The 25,849-nt window shown below is 41.6% G+C and overlaps 1 protein-coding gene across 3 annotated transcripts in view; it reads left to right on the top strand.

The window, feature by feature from the left end:
- The window catches only part of OSBPL3 (oxysterol binding protein like 3), an 861,863-nt gene that overhangs the window by 570,943 nt on the left and 265,071 nt on the right, over positions 1–25,849 (top strand). For all 3 annotated transcript variants that reach the window (XM_078663459.1, XM_078663461.1, XM_078663460.1), the window contains exon 13: positions 19,678–19,808. In XM_078663459.1, the coding sequence (XP_078519585.1) occupies positions 19,678–19,808 (131 nt within the window). The remainder of the gene's footprint in view (positions 1–19,677; positions 19,809–25,849) is intronic.

The raw sequence follows: 25,849 nt of genomic DNA, 5'->3' as shown, positions 1-25,849 counted from the left end.
TCAAAATTAAAGAACCTCAGTCCCTCCTTTTGCCATTACACAGGCAAATCCTAAAATTATTTTGCAGTTATTTCAGTGACTATTGACAATGCCAGTAATACAATAAGAATCAGTCTCCAAACACCCATTCTATGCAATCGCACCGGAAAAACCCAGAGTCCGTCGAAGCCTCTCTGGCAGGCTTCTATTGTCCATCAAATCTGCTTCTGTAGTTTTTCTTCCGCATGGGCCGCTTCATTCAGGCCTTTCATGAAAATGGTGCTACTCAGTATCCGTTGGAGTGCCTTCCTGGCAAACATTCACAGCTCACTTGAAAGTCTCAATGTCTCAATGCAGTGCACCAATATATTTACTGTGCTGCAGGCACTACAGATATTGTGCTTTTTGTTAGTCATGGGCACAGATCATCTCATGCAAACCCAAGTACTATTAATTGGGAAAGAGCAACAGACTGTCACTCTCAGCAACACTTTCAGGCTCCAACACTCTCTATTCAGTGTCAGAGGATGCCCGGGCTGCTCTTTCATTTAATCATAGGTACCACAATGTAGTGCCTTTTGCCAATCTTGGATCCTCTGGTGCACTGCCTTTCCGTTGGAGCAAAGGAAAAGGGATTGTGTGGCCAAAACTCAGGCCAAGGGGCTCATGGGACTGCACACTGTCAGAGGTTACCAGCACATGACAGGTGGAAAACTGAAGCCTCAATGCTGTGGCAAAACCAGCTCCTCCTTCTTTTCTGATGTTCAACGCCTTCTGATGAAGCAAGCACAATACTTTGGAGATACCATTGATCGCACGCTGGCGATCGCTGTCTGGGTGCTCGGACTTTTCCTCTGTTAACTGTCACTGATGGGATTGTGGGTGAGTTCCGCAAGTTATTAGGACTTAATCCCGCAGAACCTAGTGACGTAGGAAATGTGACACACTTGTTAGTTTCCTTCAATTAAGTACAAAAACAGTTCATTGTATAACAAGGGGACTGCAAGCAAGTGGCCTGCAATCTTCAAAGGAATGGCCATACGCCATGGACTATTGTGATCTAAAATACACTGTCATTCTCAAAGGCAATACAAAGACAAAGGCAGTAGGCAAAACAGTGCCTCTAGCCTCTTTAATTGGGTTTCCATGTGAGAGCATATCCTCTACCATCTAAGGGTAGATAGCGACATGGGAATTCTATCTAAATAGATGTCCTCACATATGGTGGCATCATCTAATGGGGTAAACACATTTTTTTTCTCTCAATGATTACATATAGGTGTTTCTAAATTCCTTATCTACAACACCTCAAAAGAGAAATCGCATAATACATATTATCAAGGACATGTAGATACCTCCCTTTTAATAACTGTGCATCAGGTGCACTATACAATACACAGGCTAATGATCAAATGTGGAAACAAAAGACAAGAACTAAAGAGTCCTGGTATTTCCATGATTTAGAACACATCTAATCCACCAAAAATTAAAGCAGCAGAAAAAAGGAACTAAAAACCAAATTAGAATAGGCATTGAATTTGTCATATTCAAAAAAAATGTAAGGTGTCTCCTATCGAGGTGGAAAACTTATCTTACTATAGTATTGAGTCAGTTAACCAGTCTATCACTACACTGACGGTCAGACTGGAAAACATCAAAGTAGGCCTAAAGAAAATTCTTGAAAACCAGTCTGGTCATACAAAAGGGAATTATACATAATATGGGGTCTCTGGTACATTACTGCAGTCTGGAAGTGTGAACCTGAGCAATACACCAACTGGTGAAAGGAATTTGGAAAAGGGAAATGGGACTAGGTCACAGCTAAAATCCCCAATAGCTAGGCACGATGCGACATCGGTCAGGGGAGATGTAACAAAAGAAAAATCTATAGGAAGAACAAGGAATAACTTGGGTGAACAAAAATCAAAAATAGTTCTTAAATGTTAGCTCTACCACTGGCTGCTAAGCCATATATGGTAATCTGAGCTAATGTTCCAGTTCCTTCTTCAGGGAAAAATGAAGCCTTGTTTCCTTTATGGTACAAAGCCATACACTACTTAGGAAGCAGAGCAAAACTGACTAATGTAATATAGAAATTAGGTCACCATGTACAAGAGTCACAAATCTATAATTTATCCTTGCGTCCAATCAGGATACATAAATTTAGGGCTGCCTGTTCCTTAAGGGAAGGGGGGCAGTAGCGTGACTAACAGCAAATGACGCACTTTGATCCTGTATATCTCTTTTATTTTACTTCAATACTATATAGCCAAATTTGACATACACTGGTGAAGTGTTGTCTTTCTTGTTCACAGTACGAAAAATCATATCTGTGAAATTTAGTATCAGCGCAAATTCACCCAACTGTTGTGCAGCGATATACATCGTCATGTAGAACCCTTCACAACACAGGTGAACTTGTAATAGTATCTAAAGCAGCAACATAAAACAAAAACATACATAAAATAAAAAAAACACACACATATGCCAAGCCATCAGATATACGCGCTGTATATCAAGCACAAAAAGCATAGACAAAGTACAATAGCATATGTAAATAAGCGGTAACACACAACACCATTGCATGCACTTTATGCACTGTGAACCTGCAGCCCAAAACAGAATATTCAGGCCTGCTTAATTTGTCAGGCTTAAAATCCTCACCCTCCTTTTGACAGCAGATCACCAGTTAGTGGAGATTTGGCTGTCAAACACAACTTACTGTGTCACTTCTGACACACAGGACCAGCAGGAACAATTCATAAAAGGATAAAATGCAAAAATATGTAAAACGCACGAACATTTCTTTTCAAAAGAAGTCATAATAATAAAAAAACACGTCTTTTTCAACATACTGCTGACACTGCACATAACACACAAAATATCAACTGTTACCAACCATCTTTTACAAACATGCTAAACCACCCCAATTTCGACGTCCCACAAACTCTTTCACAGACACTCTGCGGGTCCCGTGCGCCAACACCCTTTGAGGCCCTGCTTTTCCAAGCAATGATTTCTCCATCTTTTTACACTTACTCCTATTCTACCTCACTGACCTTAAGGTCAAAATCTGCCTTGCGGGCTCCTCAGCCCTCTATCTCTTCCTCACTCTAAGGCTGAAAAAGACAAAAAACCTTCCCAACTCTTTCTAACCTGCAATAACCAACCCTATTTAAAAACACATGATGTATATATTACTCCTGTTAGGGGCTACAATTTATTTCTATACTTAGATTATTACAACAGTTACTGTGAATAATTCGCAGAACATAATAACACATACCAGTTTTTAGAACAAATGCTTGTTTGCAATGGTACTCATTTCATCAACCTTAAATGGATGAAGGTCTCAGTTAGGTCCAGCCAAAGTTAAAACCTTCCACCCTGATATTAAACTCAAACCTCTGCACCAGGCACATTGGCTCACTGAGCCATTTAAAAGCAAACCCAATGGGAACAACCTGCAAATTTGTATTATACCTAAATGTATGCATTTACTGAAGCCTAAAGCACTTTAAAACTATTGTAAATGGCAAAAATGCCCACATTTTACCTAAATTAGACTTTGATATTTGGGGCACTTAAAAATAAAGATCCTACAATTGCATTACTTATTAATCATCTTCAGAATGTTCTTTACAAATTGCAGAGATTGGACATTAGACATATCTCATGCAAATCCTGAGAAAAATGAGTTTTTCACGCCTGCGCCAAGTGAAATTCTATATGCTAATGTCCTCAGTATGCACTATAACATAACTTAAATTAAATTATAATGCTAGGAGGTCACAGTATAAGTATTAAGCTTCATGAATAGTAAAAAACGAATTTTGTAGCACTTATTTTTATAACCCAATCATTTTTTATAATTCCACATATTAAGGCTCTGTAATTCCTCGAATCTGACTTCATTTTCTTTTTTTTTTTTCTTTTTTTTTTTTTTTTGCTCTGTGCCACGTAGGCCTGCAAAGTTAACCTGGCGAACAAGGTGGTACACATTAACCAGATTAAACTGTAAGAAACTGACCTCTTCACCTGAAACTGACCTCGCAAAACCAATTTCCCTGATTGATCTTTATCTGAGATTGCCAATCAATGTTCAAGACATCGTTAACTTTTTAGTTTCCTTGGACTTGCCCTATCTTGTTTCAGCATCTGTTACTGTTTCTTTCTTTTTAAATGTTTCTTCATTACATGGGTTAATTATTATTTAGCAACAGAGCCAAGAATATACTTACAGAAATGCTTAAAGAGAGGAAAACCCTTAATTGAAATGTCTTCCTATAATACAAAATAATGAACCTTAGTTTTGGAACCTTTTTAAAACAACATTCTGAAATGCAAAGTTTCACCCGTGCAACTGAGGGCAAAGTCCTGGCTGAATAAATATTCCTGTCTATTTAGCTTGTCTCTCAAGGTTTAAAACATAAGCACGGTGGCTGTCTATTTAAAACTAAGACATTTCAAGTTTCAAAATGCGTATGCAATACAGCAAGGTCCAATATATTCAGATAATGTGTTTGCCTGTTAATATCTAATACAATATATCTAAGGAAAATGCTGTAAGTTTATTTTTTTGCAAAACACCCAATTTCGTTTTGGGGGGCTTTTTTTATTCCTAGTGAATGTGAATTTACATTTTAGTTTTTAAGCATTTATACATTTTGCTTAATAGACTGAAAACATCAAAAAGAAACACAAACACACATTTGAGCTCATTTCAGACATAAACAGAAAAGGGGTCAAACACTCAGGACACACAATACGGCGCGCTTTAGCCATGCATTTCGTGAATAGCGCCATCGCTATTCACTTACAAAAATTGCACTAATGGGAAAACCACATAGAGATTTAAACACGCATTTAACCCACAAACCAATACTCAGAACAGAAACAAAGGACAGCCCACAGACTGTACTTAAACCAAACCATTTGTAAATACTATTGTAAGTCATATTTACAAGAAACGCTTCTCAATTGTGTTCCAAAAGACTGCAAAAACAGACTGCTACATATCCAAGAAGCAAAAACACACTTAATTCATTAGCTTTGGCTGGCAGAACACCAAAAATCGCTCTGCATATCTTCATTCATAAAATTGCACAGAACAAAGGATCCTTGTATGTATTATGTCCATATTTTAATTCCCTGGGGATACAGAATCACCAAGGAAGAAATATGTTTGTATACCTACCTATTTAGGTATTCCTTCTAGGAGAGCCGGCTAATTAATTTCACATCACACTATGGTACCTTCCAAATAATGCAACACATTCCTCTATGTGAGCTTTGAATCAGGCATGCCAAAAATATTGCAAAATATACAAAATTATAATCAAAGTAGTGCTTAATGTACTTTTCGTACGTGCACCGTTCAACAAAACCAAATAGAGAAAAATCTCCTCATTACCTGTCTACACAAATTGCAATTTGCATATCAAATCCATACAAATCAAAAGTTGGCCAACACAAATTCCAAAGTTCCAAAGCTATAGTAAGAGTTACTAAACTACCTTACTCTTACCAATCAAAAGATTGTCCAATTACTAACTGCCAAGTTCTAAATGACCTAACGGTCCTTTTTTAGAATACTCACGCCAAAAAGGTTCTCAGTCAGGAGTGACATCATGTGGAGGATCAAAATCAGGAAGATCAGAAATATACTGGGCTGCAAAAGCAAAGAATCTCCAAAATCCTTGTGCACAGAGTAGTAGAGTCCCGTCTTGTCCTCCTCAGTAGATTTCAGTCTCCTGACAAGATCACTCCTTCAGAAAGTCACTTCTCTGATGAAGCCCACGTTGGCTGCGCCATTTGAAGAACTGTAATCTTCATTCTCAGGGGTCTCACTAATACAAAAGAACTTGGCACAGAAGCTGAACTGTGAAAAGACATCTTTATTAAACTTCATTAAGTGAGACTACGTCACACAGAAGCCTTTAGCAACTGAATGAGGCAGTCTAAAGAGTACAAAACACAGAGGCCTTTTATATGCTTAGGGTTACAAACTCAGCATAAAAGAAAGGGGCAGTCCTAGCTTCTGCAAGCATGCAAAATACCTAATATGGACATACAAGATCTGCAAAATATTAGCCAATAGGAGAACATTAAACAAAAAAATCATATAACCAGAACGTCCCCCTTGCGTCGCATTTTTTCCCAACCCACAAGTAAATTAATTACAGCACCTATAGGTCAATCAGTAATGGCAGAACATGTCTGTATGCAGTTAGGTCAGCTGGTGTCTGAGGTTGATTTCAAAGCAAGGACAGAGGGGGGTTTTCCACACGTTGCAGTCCAAAGGGCAGAGACACTTCGTGAATAGAGCAGCCTGTGTAAAGGCAACACAAATTGATGACAAATGTAAGATGGAGGCAAAATTAAAGATGGATCCTTTAGAAAGTGTGGAAGTCGATAGATTTAAACACACCATTATTTTTATAAACTAGGTTCACATATTTGCTCTGATCTTAATGTATTCTCACTTCATCCTAAACAACTGTGTATTTTTGAAGTAATGGAGATTTATTTTATCTTTGGAATTAAATCACAATATATTTCTGCTATTACATCGGTCTCTTGCTCATCTTGTTTTATTTAAAATGCTACAGCATGTTGCTCACAAAATAAGGAACATTAAGTTTTGAGCATAGATTAAAAAAATATATATAAATAAATTCCGTTGTAAAATACAGGCAAAACTTCATAGAAGGCTAAAAGCAAAACTAATGTTTTGCCTTGAATTTCTAATTATTAGGTCTGGCGTTGGCCATGACCTTTTTGTTTTTTGTATATTTTTTAATACAAAATAGAATTAACAAGGAGGTCTTTCAGCCATCCCTCCTTAATTAATTGGTCTCTTCAGTTGTCACTGACATTTTGCTGAGCCCACCCCAGCTTAAAAACCCTTAAAAACTAAAGGTTGGGGGAGGAGCTACGCTACCAACCAAGATGGCCGCATAAGCTCCCGGCTCCGCCGACCTCCGCCGGAGGCTCATGAATCCTGACTCCCATCCTGATTTCCCACCGGACTCCCATGCAGCTGAAGTGTGCCTGATTCTAAAGGTGCAATCCCGGAATCTCTAGCTGCTCGGATGGCGAAGATACGTTGTGCGCCATTCTTGGCCTAACTCAGAGTTGCAGCCGGGGCCTCGAGTTATAACCCGTCCGGGTTGGAGTTGAACAACATCGGCCGCGGGACGTGGGTGGCTCCGGTCTCCCGAAGTGGCATCTTTCTTTTCCGTTTTGGATGGTGACCTGGTGGCAGCTTTCTCCTGCAACTACGGCGGCTTTCCATATCGACTGCTTTGACCGGGGATCCGCTGCCCGGACGCCCCGTTGATGGGCTTGGTTCGTCGTTGGCGGCGACGGCACTGCGATCGTGCTTTGGTTGCACCCACAGTTGTCATCTACATTGCTTCTGCCTGGTGCCCCGGAGAAGTCGACCTCCGGGGTTCGGATACCCGCCCGGTCGCTCACTGAGGGGCGATGGAACGGGCCGAAACTACACCGTCGCTGCACAATGTAATGGGCGCCATTGGGGAGCTCCACAAACGAGTCACCGCCACCTTCCAAAGGATGGTCTTAACGGTTGACCACATCTGCCGGAGACCGGATTCCGACCCTTTGTTGGTCGTAAGCTGAGATGCCTTACCCGCGGAGCAAGCTCCGATTGCTACCGAGGACCCTGTGAGGACGTTGGACTTGGAAATTTCTAGCGACCCTAAGATGGCGGCGAGCGAGCCCGAAAGTACTGGTTGTGTGTTCTGCCCTCTGTCGATACCGCCCGAGATGGATGTGCCTCTTTCTGTACTTCGCAAAAAACACAGTTGATGGACAGAATGTAGAACAATGTCATACATTCACCCCAGTACAAGGATCTGGGCCTAAATCCATCGTTTTTTTGCACTCCACACCAACCCTGGGTTAGACACTGGCTATATGCAAATCAGCTCTGACCCTGTGCCTCATGGGAACAGTCCAGTCCGAACTACCAAGCCATGTCTTTCCCCGACCCGGAATCAAGCATCCAAGGACCGGTTTCTGGCTATCAGCCTTCATCAGCCTGGATAGCTTGACTCCAGTGGTGTGGAGAGCCTGGGACTCATGTCTGAGCATCCCCAGCCCACTCGGGGTGAAATTGCAAAAAACACAGTTGATGGACAGAATGTAGAACAATGTCATACATTCACCCCAGTACAAGTATCTGGGCCTAAATCCATAGTTTTTTTGCACTCCACACCACCCTGGGTTAGACACTGGCTTTATGCAAATCAGCTCTGACCCTGTGCCTCATGGGAACAGTCCAGTCCGAACTACCAAGCCATGTCTTTCCCAGACCGGAATCAAGCATCCAAGGACCAGTTTCTGGCTATCAGCCTTCATCAGCCTGGATAGCTTGACTCCAGTGGTGTGGAGAGCCTGGGTCTCACGTCTGAGCATCCCCAGCCCACTCGGGGTGAAATTGCAAAAAACACAGTTGATGGACAGAATGTAGAACAATGTCATACATTCACCCCAGTACAATGATCTGGGCCTAAATCCATCGTTTTTTTGCACTCCACACCACCCTGGGTTAGACACTGGCTATATGCAAATCAGCTCTGACCCTGTGCCTAATGGGAACAGTCCAGTCCGAACTACCAAGCCATGTCTTTCCCAGACCGGAATCAAGCATCCAAGGACCGGTTTCTGGCTATCAGCCTTCATCAGCCTGGATAGCTTGACTCCAGTGGTGTGGAGAGCCTGGGACTCACGTCTGAGCATCCCCAGCCCACTCGGGGTGAAATTGCAAAAAACACAGTTGATGGACAGAATGTAGAACAATGTCATACATTCACCCCAGTACAAGGATCTGGGCCTAAATCCATCGTTTTTTTTGCACTCCACACCACCCTGGGTTAGACACTGGCTATATGCAAATCAGCTCTGACCCTGTGCCTCATGGGAACAGTCCAGTCCGAACTACCAAGCCATGTCTTTCCCAGACCGGAATCAAGCATCCAAGGACCGGTTTCTGGCTATCAGCCTTCATCAGCCTGGATAGCTTGACTCCAGTGGTGTGGAGAGCCTGGGACTCACGTCTGAGCATCCCCAGCCCACTCGGGGTGAAATTGCAAAAACCACAGTTGATGGACAGAATGTAGAACAATGTCATACATTCACCCCAGTACAAGGATCTGGGCCTAAAGCCATTGTTTTTTTGCACTCCACACCACCCTGGGTTAGACACTGGCTATATGCAAATCAGCTCTGACCCTGTGCCTCATGGGAACAGTCCAGTCCGAACTACCAAGCCATGTCTTTCCCAGACCGGAATCAAGCATCCAAGGACCGGTTTCTGGCTATCAGCCTTCATCAGCCTGGATAGCTTGACTCCAGTGGTGTGGAGAGCCTGGGACTCACGTCTGAGCATCCCCAGCCCACTCGGGGTAAAATTGCAAAAAACACAGATGGATTTAGGCCCAGATCCTTGTACTGGGGTGAATGTATGACATTGTTCTACATTCTGTCCATCAACTGTGTTTTTTGCAATTTTCACCCCGAGTGGGCTGGGTATGCTCAGACGTGAGTCCCAGGCTCTCCACACCACTGGAGTCAAGCTATCCAGGCTGAATGAAGGCTGATAGCCAGAAACCGGTCCTTGGATGCTTGATTCCGGTCTGGGAAAGACATGGCTTGGTAGTTCGGACTGGACTGTTCCCATGAGGCACAGGGTCAGAGCTGATTTGCATATAGCCAGTGTCTAACCCAGGGTGGTGTGGAGTTCAAAAAACGATGGATTTAGGCCCAGATCCTTGTACTGGGGTGAATGTATGACATTGTTCTACATTTTGTCCATCAACTGTGTTTTTTGCATCTTTCTGTACTTCAGTGTGTCTTCTCCGCGGACTATCGGATTCGTACCTCGCCTCTTTCAGAGACTGCTCAAAACGCTTTGCTGACTTATCGTTGGTGGGCAGTGGACCTGCTTTGACTTTTGAACTTTGTCAGCGTTTATCCTGGTATCACCCCTTCTGTGGCGACTTTGAGCCGTTTCTGTCTTTGGACGTTCTGATTGTGATGGCGGTTCGAATGGTCAGGGCTCGCATGAAGAATCGTAGCGGCCTGGTTGCATTTGCTGGGGTCTGCGTAATGGATCGTCAGGGCCAGGGCTGACTTTGCAATGTTTTCTTCTGGCTTTGCCGGGTTGTGGCTGTGGGAGCGAGGGCCAGATGGGATTCTGATTGTCTGGGTATTGTGTAACTGCTATGTTCGAAATGGGATGTACTGCCTCTGTGGTGCCGGGCAGGACGGTCCTTTCTCTGTTTGTGGCTCCCCTATTGAATTTTTATTGCTCTGCTATAACTTGCTTATCGCTGCGGTAGGGGATGTCTGCTTCTGGTGGGGGGGATGGGAATCTGGGAGCCCGTATCGTTTTGTACCATATCTCCTCCTCCAGCTTTTCCCTTCCTTGGGGTGTAGTTTAGTGGGCGACAGGCACGCTGCTAGTGGGGTTAGGTCGTAGCCATCGGCAGGGGTGTAGGGTGGGGGGTTGTGTTTTTTTTTTTTCCTTTATTTTTTTCTACGACCTTTCTATTCCCTTTTCCTTTCTTCACAAGAAATGTGGCATACTCTCCTGATCTTTTGTCCATCATATCTGGGTGTCGCATGTCCAATTCGTATATCCTGTATTCCTGGTGGGCGGGTGCTGTTGCGATGTACTGTGGTCCTTTGCATCTTATTGTTTTGCTTCAGCTTTAAGCTGGTATTGATCTTTTTTCGATGCCTATGACTGTGGTGTATTTCTTCAACTTATTTGCCTGTCCCCAGCTGGACTGTATTTCACCAAATGACACCTGATATGTATATTTTCTTTCTTGTGTTATAATCAATAAAAATATATATTAAAAAAAAAACTAAAGGTTACGGGAACATTATAGTTAAGAAATAAAAAAATTAAAAAATTAAAGGTTACAGGGATTTTCTAGTTAGGCTCACATTTCACTCCTATAAAACCATAGAATTTCAGCAGTTATAGTTACCTGACCGAACTATAACTTACGTCCCTACAATGCACTGCTTAAGGCCTCACATATTACATCATTCATGAGCTGGTAAGTGGCATCACCGAGGACATCCATGATAATATTTCAAATGACCTCACTGATGGCATCATGCAGTGATTGTGAGTTGATTGTGAGTGTTTTCTAAAAGTTTGAGTGTTAACGTATAGAGTAAGATACTACAAATGTTAAATTAGTAACCTTTATTTACTACTAAATAGTGATACTATTTGTAACAGATATTATGTGATTGGCTGTGTGACTGTGTCTATCCATGTGTGAGTAGGGGTCTGAGTGGCTCTATGGGTGTGGGAGTGTTTCTATGGGTAAGTGTGTGAGTAGCTCTATTGGTGTGACTGTGGGTGAGCGAGTGTGTGTGTCAATGGTGTATAGGTGAGTGAGTGGGTATGTGAGAGGAGGTATAGGTGAGTGATGGGGTGTGTGAGTGGCTGTATTGGTGAGTGAGTGGGTGCATAAGTGTTGTATGGGTGAGTGAGGGTGTGTGAGTGACTGTATGGTAAATGTGAGAGTGGCTGTATGGCTGTGTGTGTGTGCTTGTGTCAGTGACTGTATAGGTGAGCGAGTACATGTGCTAGTATATGTATGAGTAAGTGAGTGGGTGTGTGAGTAACTATAGGTGAGTAAGTGGCTGGGTGAGTGACTGTATGGGTATATGAGTGGATGTGTAAGTTTCTATATGTATGACTGGATGTGGGAGTGGCTGTATTGGTGGATGTGTGAGTGTCTCTATGGATCAGAGTGGGTGTGTGAGTGCTCGTATGGGTATGTGAGTGGTTGTGTGAGAGTGGGTGTATGAGACATTCCATGGGGGTGTGAATGGGTGTGTGAGTAGTTCCGTGGATAATGTCACCAGTGATCTCATCAGTGATGTAATTTGAGATGGTATCAGTGATGTCACTGACCATGTCATGATTGATGTAATATGTGAGGTCATAAGCACTGCGATGAGGCGTTGTAAGTTATAGATGGCTTAGGTAACTATAACTGCTGAAGTTCTCTGGTTTTGTAAATAAAATGTAAACCTAACTATAACGTAACTCCAACCTTCGTTTTTACCAGTGAATTGCTTAGGTTTTTTAATCCTATTTCCTAACTATAACATGCCTGTAACCTTTCTTTTTAAGATAATTTCTAAGGTTTTTATAATTTTATTTCCTAACTGTAACCTTTGAGAGTGAGTGTGTGAGTGAGTGCATCAGTGTCTTAGTTTTCTGTGAGTGAGTGTTTCAATCGGTGTGTGAGTGGGTGTGTTCATCTTTGTGTGGGAGTGGCTGCATAAGTATATCCCTGGGTCTGCCAGTGGGTGTGTGAGTCCGAGTAGGTTTGTGAGTGGATGTATGAGTCTGAGTGGGTGGATGGGTCTGAGTGGGTGCATACATTTTTGACTGGGTTAGTGAGTGACTGCATTAGTCTCTCAGTGGATTTGTGAGTTGGCGCATGAGTGTGAGTGGGTCTGTTGGTTGGTGCAGGAGTCTGAGTGGATCGGTGGGTGTGAGTTTGTAAATCTCAGAGGGTCTGTGAGTGGGTGCATGAGTGTCTGAGTAGGTCTGTAAGTGAATGTGTGAGACTGAGTGCGCAAATGTTTGAGAGTCTGTGAGTGGGTGTGTGAGTGTGTCTCTGACTGGGTTCATGAGCTTCTGAGGGGTAGAGTGTGTGGATGTATAAGTGCCTCAATGGATCAATGATTGTTTACAAATAATGTGTGACAGCTTTTTTACATGGGGGTGCCGCGCTGAGTTCCGTAATGGAGTCGAGAATCCATCCACGGGGAAGAAAAAAACGTACAGCTTTGTAAAACTCAAACTGTCTCTTCTACACACCTACAACACATCTATGGGGTCAGGGTACCCCTACCCTGACACTTTCTATACTTTTTGTCTTCATACATCATTCCCTGGAGAGACAGTTCTGCTCTACAAAAGGGTGTGTGCAGTGTTCTATTCAGAGCAGCCAATAACCGCATTGCCCCTGGTGCACGGATCCACAACGCACCGCGCCCGGGTCACGAAGGGACTGTGTCCCTACATATACAAATTTGAATTTTCTTCAATGTCTCAAACTACTGGACAGATTTACACCAAATAACAATAAGCGTTCTTTCCTGACCAAGAGCTACCTTTCTGCCGAATTTGGTGTCATTTTGGCCAGAGGTTCAGGATGTAGTCGTAACTACAATCTCTATGGGAATTAACACTTTTTTGACCCCACCCACGTTTTCTCGGTCCCCACTTGACAGATCACCCCGAAACTTTCCATGTGTAAGCTATAACTAGCTACTGGCAATCGCTAGTAGGTAAAAAAAATATATATATATATATCCAAAGAACTTTGTTTCTCCTTCTGCCTTTGTCCAGAATAAACGAACACGGACCCATCCAGGTAATTTGCCAAAATTGTATTCCACGTGCAACACAACCTCCGCCATGACGCGATTCGGGCCCTTGATCACATGACGTTGTCAGACAACCTCCACCATTTAAAATGCACAAACCGGTCATCTGACCACTGGGCCTAAGAACATAAACAGACTTCCGCATTATATCAGGTATGTTGCTCTAACGGGGTATCAGAACTGTTTCTCGCAATCAATGTTGCCATTTAAGAGAAACCCCCCCTCCTCACCGCAGTTTCAACCAATCATATTTAGTTGTGCAAATTTCTATGTACATTTTTTGCAGTGCAATTGCAAATTTCTGCAAGTACATAAATAGATTTAAAAATAGAATACATATGTAATCACATATAAATATACATATATAAGTACATTATTCTATTTACAACACTAAAACTCTGTCTGTGCAAACCTGCCTATAAATGTGCAAAATCGTATTGGACATGTACAAATATACAAATAGCAGCTGCAAACATTATGGTCGAGATAGCGGTGATTTATTACAGCCCATGTGGGCTTCATTTATATCCTGAAATTACTGCATCCCAACTGCCCATTCGTTGTGGTAAACCTCTACTGTGCATTATTCGGAGTTTCAAGAAAAGGAAGAAGAAGAAAGGAATACATATTCCTGTCACCCTGTGGGTCTAATGGACCAATTCTTATACACCAAAATAGAAATAACACTAAATTTAAAATTCATACCAGACACTAGAGTGTCTGTTGTTTTTTTCTTTTTCAAAAACAGTTGCATGTTCAGACGATTCCCCTTCTCCAATGGTTAGCCACAGGCCATTGAACATCAAACATCAAGGTCTCCGTGTCCTTTAATACAGACTTTGCCCTTATACCAATCCGGGTCCCCTAAAGACATGTGTGCAAATCTTCAGTGACGTTCAACCCATTGGGGATCTTGGAGTTAAGCTCAAGAATATACCGTGTCTCCAGTAACCTCAATTGGGCCTCTCTGTCACCTCCCCTGCGCAGTGGTGGGACCATGTCTATGGCAAAATAACTCCGGCACCCCAAATCACTATTGTGGCAGGAATTGATATGCCTTGCTACTGGGTAGGCCTCATTTCGATTATTGACTGCCCGCATGTGCTGGAGTATGCGCTTGTGGACCTGCAACTTGGTACTACCCACATATTGCAGCCCACGCGCACACTCCAACACATACACGACGAAATCTGATTTACAAGTTATTTTCTTGGAGATGGGCTTGGGCCTATCACTAAATGGGGTGATGTAGGATGTCCTGCTCTTTCCCAATTTGCACGCCTTACAAGAGGCACATTTGATGAACCCCTTTGTAGTTTGTAGTCAGGCATTGTTGTTAGAGACTTCTGGACTACTTTTCACCAGCATGTCGCTCATGGACCGTGCTCGGATAAATGTAATTGCCGGTTTTTAGATAGTGTCCTGCCAATAATGGGGTCCCCCTTAATAATAGGCTAATTCCTACGAATAATGGTTTGTAATTGTTTGTGTTGCCGGCTATAAGCAGTGATGAGCCTCGGTTGATCTGAGACTGAAATGTCTACATTTTGTGGGTTTACACTGTCCTCCCTATGGTGTAGGTGACTTTGATAGTGGTTTGACTTCGTAATAGTTTTGTTTACAACTGCCATTGAATACCCTCTATTTAAGAACCTATCCCTACTGTTGTTTTGGGCTTCTGTACATTCTTAGTCAGTGCTGCAGATCCACCTGATCCTCAGCATCTCCCCATAGGGGATGCTGCGGATCAGGTGGCCTGGGTGGTGACTAGAAACATGCAGGATTGTATTTCCCGCTGTCTCCTTCCGTTGTAATCTTGTCTCTAATTTGCCACTCTCAATGTAGACCTCCACATCCAGGAAGTTTACTGCGGACTTGCTTATAAGCCCAGTGAAATTAAGTTTACATTAATCTCCGCAATGAATGTCTCCGCACTCAATTCCGAGCCCCTCCAGATTATAACGAGGTCGTTAATAAACCTGTGCCATGCTATGACATTGTTTAACATGGCCTCCTCAAATGTGGTCCTGAGGACCTGCTCCTCCCACAGCCCCATGTGCAAGCACGCGTAGCTGGGGGAAAAGCAGGCCCCCATCGTCACTCCCCTCAGTTGTTGAAAGATATGTTTCTGGAAGAGAAAATAATTATTGCGGAGACATGCCTGAATCATTTCACGTAACATTTTGTTGTGGTTTAACATCAGGGCGGGTTTACTTCGCAAGAAATGTTTAACTGCTCGGATGCCATCCAAATGATTGATGCTGGTATAAAGAGCAGTTACATCAAGTGTAATCAATAAAAAAATCCTCTTGCCATACTTTTGCCCGAATCTTCTCCAGGAAGTCTCTCGTGTCCCGTAGATAAGATGGGTGAGCTCTCACGTGTTCTTGAAGAAAATGATCGATATACCTAGATGTATTCTCAAATATCCCCTGTCTGGCCGAAATAATCGTTCGCCCAGGCGGTTTAGCAGGATCTTTATGCACTTTTGGGATTAGGTAGAATACCGGGATCACAGGGTAATTTGCCTTCAAAAACTTAAACTCATCTCCACTTGAAATTCCCAAGCTTTTCCAGGCTACTAGTTTGGAGTTGAAATGATTCCATGCAGCTTTTTACAGTTACAGTATATATACAGACACACACACACACACACACACACATTTTTGGCTTTTTGAGAGCCAGGCAGATACTAATGCCACGTGCCTAGCTGATATTTGCAGAGCTGAACATAATTAACAATTATCTTCTACCCACCACAGCACACGTCATAGGACATTTCTGCTCTTTCACAAGGACTACATCTCCACATGAAGTATTTCATTCAGTGCAGTGTCCTAGTTTTTTTTTTAGATTTTTTCCCTAATGTGTCCAAATATGTTTCTGTTTGGAAGTTGCTCATGTTTTGGCTTACTGCAGTGTAAGAATGCACAGCTGGACTTTATTATTAGCGGCGATAGTTACCTGTATAAACCTATCCGGATGAAGCCCTTCAAGAGTGTGGATAACCTGGGTGTTTTATTACTAGTTCACTGGGATGAGGCAGATGTCATTACATTATACAGTAGATTGCATAGTTTGCCAGTGAGTATGCTCATCGGTTTTGCACTGTCATCACTATATGACAGACCAGGTAGTTGTCAATGCATTCTGCATTAGCCTACACAGGTCTGCTGATCAGTATTACACTTGCATACGAAATGGTAGGAATGAGCTCGTGGTTGAATACATTATGTAGTAGCATTCACGTGGTGCCATCTGTTTTACACTCATCACTAAATGATCAGGATGAGGTAGCTGTCAATAGCTTATATAGTTTGCCAACGTGTCAACCGTTATTGCACTGTTAACATGGTATAGACATTGCTGTGGAATCTACTATTTCTTCTCAGGAAACATTCTAAGAAGTAACTCTTGTCCTTTTCGTGTCTTTTATTTGGTAGACGCGCACTTGTACAATTCTTCAATCCCCTCTGCCTCTGAGCATTTTCGGAGCTGGTTAGACATGTCCTTATGCCAGCCGGAACAGCGTTTGCATTATGACACCTTTCCATGGTGGTGGATGGTCAGAATGTGCATTGTAAATTTAGCATGACATTTTAATTTCATTAAATGCTAAGCCAAGTCACTGTGCCATTTCTGATGCAATGGTATAGCTCTAAGATGTGAGCTGTATTCCAAATGAGACATGGAGGAGAACCGGTCTTAAGTAACTGACAAGTGATAAGAGTCCATATTCCAAAAAGTTCTTTGTTTCATGACTAATACCATTGCCTCTCTGAATGGTGTACTCCCCCTATCAGTAATAATTTTTACTGTCGGAAACTCTAAAGTCACATTGTTTGTCGTTAACCTTAATTTGGACCCTCATCTGCATATTCCTCGCAAGTAGTGCTCAAATTGATATCTATTTCTTGCTTGTCTGCATATTTAATTAAGAACTGGTCCAGTTCTCATGCGGATTCGTATAGCTAATGTTCCCTTCTGAGAGTCTTGAATTGAAGGAAGTGCTCAACTTCTTAATTTTATGACCTGTAATCTTCTGGTGCTAAACTCATTGGCAGTTTGGCCTTTTATAAAGAAACATCCCAACAACATATATGTGCCATAGGATACTTCAAAGCATATCATGCTTCATGATTTTAAATGCCTTTAGTTTGTATAGTCAAATTAATGAAATTGCTGTTGTTAAACTTGATGTCCCATCAAGCTCTACAATTATTCTAGCTTCTCTCTGATTATTCTCCCCCCCACCATACATCCCTTTATTATTTTCCCACCCTTCATCCTGAGGCATTGATGCTAATTACTTCGTGCATTAAGTGCCATATAGGAGACAGATTGATGGGTGTTTGACATTGTCCCAATACATCCTTGGGATTTGCAACTGAAAATGCTTGAAACATTTTGTTTATATAGTCCCAGAAAAGAAGCTTCTGCAGTCTATAACTTCTCACTTCACATTGCTTGGGTGAAATAGAAGACCTGACAATAATTCTTCATGACTTCCCATCCATTGGGTCATTATAGTTCATAGTTAAACCGATCTTTTAGATCAACCAGGTCCCATCAACCTCTAGGCGTGGGAGGACTAGAAAACTCAGTTAAACTATTAACCAATTTTCTTAATTTATGATACACCTCCATCTCAGAATAACGATTAAGAAGTATATTACTGCTAGACAGGATGACACTATTGATACTGTGGCATTTAAGAGCCTGCTTTCAGTTGGTCAAAAAAGGATGAGCAACACCCATGTGATAATGCCACTGAGTTATGTGAGTTATCAGTAGCTAGGGATACTTTTAACTCGTTAGTAATCTGAAGTATTTTAATGAACGTGTCACAGGTTATTGAAGTTCAAGTGCTGCACAACCCACACATGCTACAAAATAAATATTTATTTTTATTTAGTTTTTTATAGAGCGCATGAATCACCCCAGAAGGGTATCTCCGCGCTTAGGGCACATCAACGAACCCAGGAGACTTGTTGGAAGAGCGAGGTTTTCAGTAGTTTCCTAAAGGCCCTGAAGACCTAATATGCAAATTTACAAGGCGTTGTGATTGCAACAGAGCAGGTATAACAAAAGATGCCACTCAACTGCAGCTCTTCTGACTCAACACCAAGATTTCCTCTGTATTTAATTTAGACTGGAGATAAGCATCAGCATTAGCCTGGCAACTGAAGCAGGTAGTTTGAGGTGATAATACTTATCCCAAAAAATAAAAATGTATATCATTCTTAGAAAGAACACAGTTTAATATTAAAATGCTGATGTTAAAGTATTAATTGTCTAATGAAATCTTAAGAAATGATGAAAAACATTTGCTCACTTCCCAAAGCTCACAAGAAGTTCAATCATCAAGATTCGACTTTAGATCACTTATTAACCCCAATAGGAATTATGTCATTCGTAGTCATCCTATCAAAGGCAACTTGCTCCCAAGGATTCATTTGCTCTCTGACTTGTCCATTGTACACTGGGGTAATTTTGCTTTAGGGCGGCTGCAGAATCCCTCTTCAACGTGATATTCATGCACTTACATTTAGGTAAAATGTTTGTCAGCAGCATGCTGTGAAACGTTTATCTGTATGAGATCTGCCGGGAAGCCATGTAGGTTTCACCCAATGCCTTCTGTAAGTGTTCGGCTCTAGGGACATACACTAAATTCAGTTATTTCAGTTATGTATCCCTGACTAGACCCTCTTGTTCTTAAACTGGCGGCAAAAACTTCCTTCGTGCAGATCTTTTGGCTTCTCTGGATAGTTTCTAGTAGTCTGGGATGAGGTTTTGGCAAGTAGGAACAAGGACTAACAGTTTATGGTAGGCTTTTATGGTTACTCGTTCTGCATTCCATTTGCTGAAGATTTCCCAAAGCTACATCTACACTGTTTACTATGGTTGACCTCAACGCTGATCTAGATAGCAACAAAAGGATGAAATCCTGGGGAAACAGGGGGTTGTATTTGGGTATGGGTCTTTGTCCAGGGCAGAGTGTTCCTTTGTCTGAGGTTCCAAAGCAGTTTCTTTAAATATTGAGCTGAACATACTTCTGTCTCCTCCAAGCCACAGAGGACTTTCCATTAGCTTGGAAGAAGAGGGAAGTGTAGTGTCTGGTCCAAGTCACTGAAGCAATTAATATGTTTTTTTTTATTATTATTTATGATTTGGTTGTGCAGTGGTCATTGCAGTGACATGTATCCTTGACTTACGTTGTCTCCATTGTTCTTCTTGCAGTTTACGTCACCTTGAGGGCTTCCTTCAATACTGTGTCAAGTGAGAGAGAGAAGCTGAAGCAGATGCTGGATCATGACACCTGTTCTTCTCCCTCTGCTCAGGTTGTTGGTCTGAAAAACGCTCTTGCGTCGGTAAGCCTGCGTCCTATTTCAGAAGTGTGTTTGGAGAAGTTTTCATTTAAAGCATGTTCTCTCACATAACTTAAGGAGTTCATATTGTTTCGTTTTTGGGTTCTATAGACTTTGAGAAACTGTGCCATTTTTTCAATTTCAACTCTATTTAAAGCAAAACATTTAAAAGTATTTTATTAAATCTTACCTGTGTTTTGAAGTATGTGATACATTAATACATGATATACTGAGAATTTATACCTGAGGAAACATGGTTCAGGCAAACCGGCGGCCTGCTCAATATTTCACAAATAAAAATGAGACTAGCTTGCTTTGATATTTGGCAATTAGACTGTCAAAGGTTGTAACAGTAACACAAACCTTTTGGCATCCCACCTGAACCAGATAACTAGAAGTCTTGGTTGGCCTTCCCAACTGAGCATTGCACCTGCAAGCTTGTCTTCATGTATCGCAAAAACTTAGATTGCTTGCTCAAAGGCACATCTGTCTTGTATTTGAGATCCTATCGTGTGTTAAATCCTCTTTATTTTTGGGTCCAAGAAGTCACACCAAGAGGTGAGCAGAGGGTGTATTATGCCCCCGTCCTGTGCTTTCATGGCCCACACTCTGCATCAGCTACATTTATTTATAGATTTCTGATTGTAATCAAATCTGCTGTCTTAATTATTAACTAGGTAGCTTATTTGGCCAGACTACTAGATGGTGTCCGATGCCATGCGCTCTCTCTCTCTCTCTCTCGCTCTTTCTCTCTCTTTCTTTTAAGTACATTTTTCAAAAAACTGAGAAACGGGTATAGTCGGCAACTGATAGAAACAGAAGCTGCATCCACAAGGGCCCACAGCAAGTTTTGGCTGCAGATAGCACTTTGCCTTCTGACAAGAATACTTGATTTTATGGTATATGCAGGGCTTTGTTTAGAAAGAATTCAGAATGCAGCGTGACCTGCACTTTCTACGTTCTGTCAAAAGTTATTTTTGTTATGTCAGTTATACCGTAAATAAGTAATCCACAAATTCTCTGTGTCATAACAGGAATCATGAAGGAATCACAAAAGTAGAGACGGAATTCGAGAAGTTGGAAATCTGCTCATTTGCATGGTTTTTTTCCTACAATTTCATTAGATTCCTGAATGTTTGGGTATTAATAGAATTTCAAGGTGACTTTCTTAAATTTGTCCTTAACCCCATATCAACCATGAACGTATTAAAAGCTTCTAAAAGTATCTGTAGCCCGTTAGCTGTTCTGGCTCGAAAATCTTGGAAACATGTGCTACTCAAGCTTTTGCGGTGATAATTGCAACTACCTGCGGGCTATCATGACTTGAAAAGAAAGAGCAATTTACAACTTTCCAGAAGAAACTGGGATCCTTCAAGTTGCTCACATCCTCAAGGTCTTCCCACACCTTATTCCGAAGTTCAACCTTCCTGGTTGCTATTGCTACTTTATAAGCTGCCCTAGCCTTAACTACTCCCAGCTTTACCTGGGTTGTTTCCTAAGTACCATTTTGGGAGTTTTGTGGGCTTTAGCACAAGATTGATTAAACCAACTTGGGCTAGTCCTGTCCACTAAAACATTCTTAGTTAATTGTGCTGCAATATACAAGGTCAAAAGTGTATTCTTGGATAATGTCACTAGGAGGTCTATCGTGATGTAAAGCAGTGGTGATTAAAGTTTGGTTATCGATCACGAAGTCCATCAAAAAAAGGTCCTTATTGATCTGGTTCCATTTGATGCGCAAACCCTATTCTTTGTATATTCAAGTTTGTGTGTAGCATTGATACCTTTGTTACCAAGGTCCATTTCTAGCCCCAAAGAAAGGAGGTTATGGTCACTTATACAACTTATCACTACCTCGTATTTATTGAAAACCGATTCTAGATCCCTAGAGAATAACATGTGGTCAATTGCTGTGCATGAACCAGTGCCAACAACTGTTGGAACAGCCCCGTAATCAGAGGGAGTATAATCCTAGGGAGGAAAAACAGATTTTTAGAGATATCTACTCTGTTCAGGGCGTCTCCATTAGGGGTGTGTTTAAAATGTATTACTGGCAAACTTATATCATCCCAGAGACCACAGATCATCATGATTTTGGGGGTCACATGTGCATACATTAAAATCCCCTATCCATATTATGAACAACTCCTTGTTAGGACTGTTCTCAACTATTGTATAAATTATCCTCTAACTCATCCATGTTCTTTGTCATGGAAGGATCAAAAATATTATGATAAAAATTGATCAACAACAATTCAAATGTTTTCTGGAGCTTAAAAAATAACATTTGGTAATAGGATGTACAATACAGGTCTGGTGACCATGTCCCTTGACATCAAATAATGTCATCCTGCTCCACTAGCTGCAACCAGTCAGGATTATGGAATTTATACTGGAAGCCGGTCACGTTCCAGGAGATCACATCTAAAGGCATCGAGGAAACCGGGTCGCAGCTGCTTGTTGATTAATCAGTCGTATGAAAAAAACTAGGCTTTTGATTAACCTGGAGCACCCATATTTAACTCACTTGCCAAATATAAAAAGTTGTTATTGTGGTAACTGGTGATTAAGGTACACATATACCTTGAAAGTTAATTCACTAAGAACCTAATGAACATAATTATAATCACAATAGAATTCTAGACTAAATCAGGCGGGCCTTCCTTTTGAAGATGGTTAAAATGCATAGTGTAGGTAAAATATTCGGTAATTAGGTAACTGACCATACTTGGGAATCTCCCACATTTAATTATTGCCAGTAATAGTTGTGATATACCGCTCTGTCATTTCCAGCAGTGATTACCAGCTGGCAAAGGCTTCAAAAGTTAAGATACTGAATTCATTAGTAGGGACTATGTTACCACCAGCCTGCCCTCTTTTACCAACAAAATGCTAAATACTGTTGCAAAGTTGTTACTGGTACGGGTCTTTGCCGTGGCACTTACCAACAAGTCATAATTGATGGCTGTACTTAGTCAAGGGTCCAGTGGGCTTCAATACAGTAATGATGCTTGCCAGACTGCTCTTTTTTTATTTTATTAGTTTTTTTACGAACTAAACAAATTGTTGACCGAACCTATATAAAGAAATAACCACAAAAACCTGAATTTAACGATATGACTCTGATATGAAGCTGGAGATTGAGGCCCTGAACTGTTACATGCTGTGGTTTGAGGGACTTTTAGTTTAAAGTTACTGCAGGGGCTGGTAATTTAATTTAGGCAATTCTGTCTTTGTTATGCACATCATTACGTGCTACTGCATATTTGGCTGATTTTTATATATATTTTGAAAAATTCATAAAAAAGTTGTTTTTTTTAAGTTGGCAGCCCAAAATAAGACAGGCCTACGAATGAGGTTCATTTTTATTCGTGGCATGTGTACACAAACCCTATATAGTGATGGAAAACAAGAAAAATTATACAAATGGTAATCCTGTAGGTAAAATGTACAACAAAGTAATCTGTTTTCCACGTCTAACAAACACCTGTGGCAGTTGGAAATGTGTTGACAGAAGACAAGCCGAAAAGATTGGCACAACAGAAGCTGGGAGCTTTGAAAACTTAAGCTTAAATTCAGTTATTTGTGCTTCCATCATATTATATTAATTGGTTACCTAATTATGCGACAATATGTTTATGCAGTTTTAACCATATTTGCCTCACCAGTAATTTAATGCAAAAAAGCGGGCAAGAGAGCAGTTAAAGCTATTCATATTATGTGAATGAACTTCTTTTTACAGAACGGAGGGTTTTTCACTGCGTTCACAGCTGTTCCATGGCAGATGAGTAGTTCCTATAGCAACACCTATATTATTTATAGACTTTCGAAGAAGACCTCAGTAATGGGTACATCATTTTACCGTCCTTGTTTGATGTTCATTTGTGAAAGGCAACACAAGGGACAGTAAATGCAGCCACTCGCCGCGCCAAATGGTGGCCTCCAAGAATTCTTTGTGAGTGCACACACGTTACTGTTTTACTTTTTTCTGCTACCTCGTCAAACATGAATTGTGTACATTTACTTTTGTGATTAAATGCCTCCCACGTGTGACGTTAACTCTAGCGAGAGGCTGTGAATAGGATTTGTGAATCGGAGGAGACCTGTGCAGACGTCTGCTGGGGATTCTTTTTCCATGTATAGCGCCCTCCTGGTAAATAAGAAACACCCACTTTTACTCTTTAATAAAGAATGAATGATCTGTACCTTGTTATTACTGGAACACTGTTATGACAGGACTGCCAGGGCTTCCACTTGCTTTCCTTGCACAGCCTCGCTTTAGGTATTGTGAAAGGGATGACGGTTCACGTCTTGCTGAAGGCGTGATAATTCTGTGAAGTATGCTCTGAGCTAAGAGGTTTAAGCATTACATTTTCTATAAAACGAAAGTTTTGTATGTGCACGTGATGCTGCTGAAAATCTGCGGTTCTCACCAAAAGCTTTGTTACAAAAGGTGTGGCACCCATCAGGACCCCACATTGTTACCTGGGCCGGGAAGGTGAAGCCGGACACATGGGGGCCCGGGTCAAACACCATCCCGAGGCGGGAAGCCCTCCCCCATTTACATCACGGCGAGTGAAGGGGCTACCAGGATTGGTCCCCCAAGGGTGAGCGCAGGCCCCCCCCCCAATCAGGAGCAAGCTAGGGCGAGGGGGGATGAGGAGGGCCAGCGGGCCACAAGCAAACACAACCACCCCCTTTCGCATAGGAGTTAGAAGAATCCCACCCACCCACACCAAGAGAAAGTGGGCGTCGCAGCCGCAAGGGTGGAGGTGAAGCGGAACAAACACAAGGAAGTTAGTAAAAAGAGAGAACTTACTAAAAGGTAGATGGAAGGCTCTCGGTGTCCTTGGGATACCTCACGGCAGGGGCACTGAGGGAGCCAAGGGGCAGCGTGCCGCCATTGATAGAGTAGATGTGATGCTCTTGCAAGGACCATTTGGATGCCTCACGGCAGAGGTACCGAGGGAGAAAGATGCCGGGACTTAAGAGTGAAAGGTCTTGTGTATTTTAAATGAAACTAGACATTGATTAGGAACAAAATAAAGAAGTGTGAAGATAACAGATGAGGTGAAGTCCCACTAAGCTTGCGCTGTCCCACTTTGTGGGAGGAGACACGACTTGTACCTTGATTTCGTACATGAAAATTGTCTTAAAGGGCTCACATATTGAGGATATGAAATTAGCAATATGCTATGGAAGATTTTTGCTTATGTGATTTCTGGATGTGAGCTATGTGTCCATATAAAGTAAGGGGATTAGGAATAGAAAATGTTTTCATGTACTGCACAATAAATATATGGTTATGCCTGTATTCACAACGAGAGGTAAGAATAAGTATATCTTGAGGTAACTACAGCTAGAGCTTCAAATATGAACACTCAAATCATGAAAAGGGAGTAACAATTTGAAGAGCACACAAGACAATTCTCTACCTGAGCAAAGTTCCTATAGAGGGGTTTCCAAAGCGGCGTGATAATGAGGTGTCTTCAGGGTCATCGTGTGGATATTGAACTTTAAAAATCACAAGTGGAAGAAGCTAAATGTTGAGAGCTGCCATCAAACATGGGTAGTGTCCATCATCGAAAGAACGTTATGATTTTTGGGTAACTATGTTTTAGTAGCATAAAGTTATCATATAGACATCTGGTGTGAGATCGTTCTCTTAAAGGAACATGACTGGACAGCTTATGAAACATGGGAAGTAGAATTGTACAAGGTTCTGACCCAAAAAGGAGGTAAGCTTAGGTGAGAATATGAACTAATTAGGTAACAGAGTGTGGTTGTTAGAGAGAATATGTGCTAATTATAGTTTGAGATGTGGAACCAGTTAGTAATTGACCTAGTTAGATTAGCATGCAATTAAGTGCGGGAGGATAGGGTTAGTAGGTAGTGAGGGGATATAATTAGCTTTTCATATTTGAGTGCTGAATTTCCACAATGAAGGAGTCCAGATCTGTACTGTCATCAAAGACGGATATTTTCCCATTGGAGATAATTTCCAGTTGTGCCTGATCAATGAAGGAGAACTGTGTAGCAAGATC

This window comes from Lissotriton helveticus, chromosome 10, assembly GCF_964261635.1.
Source record: "Lissotriton helveticus chromosome 10, aLisHel1.1, whole genome shotgun sequence".
Classification (NCBI taxonomy): domain Eukaryota; kingdom Metazoa; phylum Chordata; class Amphibia; order Caudata; family Salamandridae; genus Lissotriton; species Lissotriton helveticus.
Note: the sequence above shows the minus strand (reverse complement) of the source record. Positions and strands in the feature narration are given on the sequence as shown.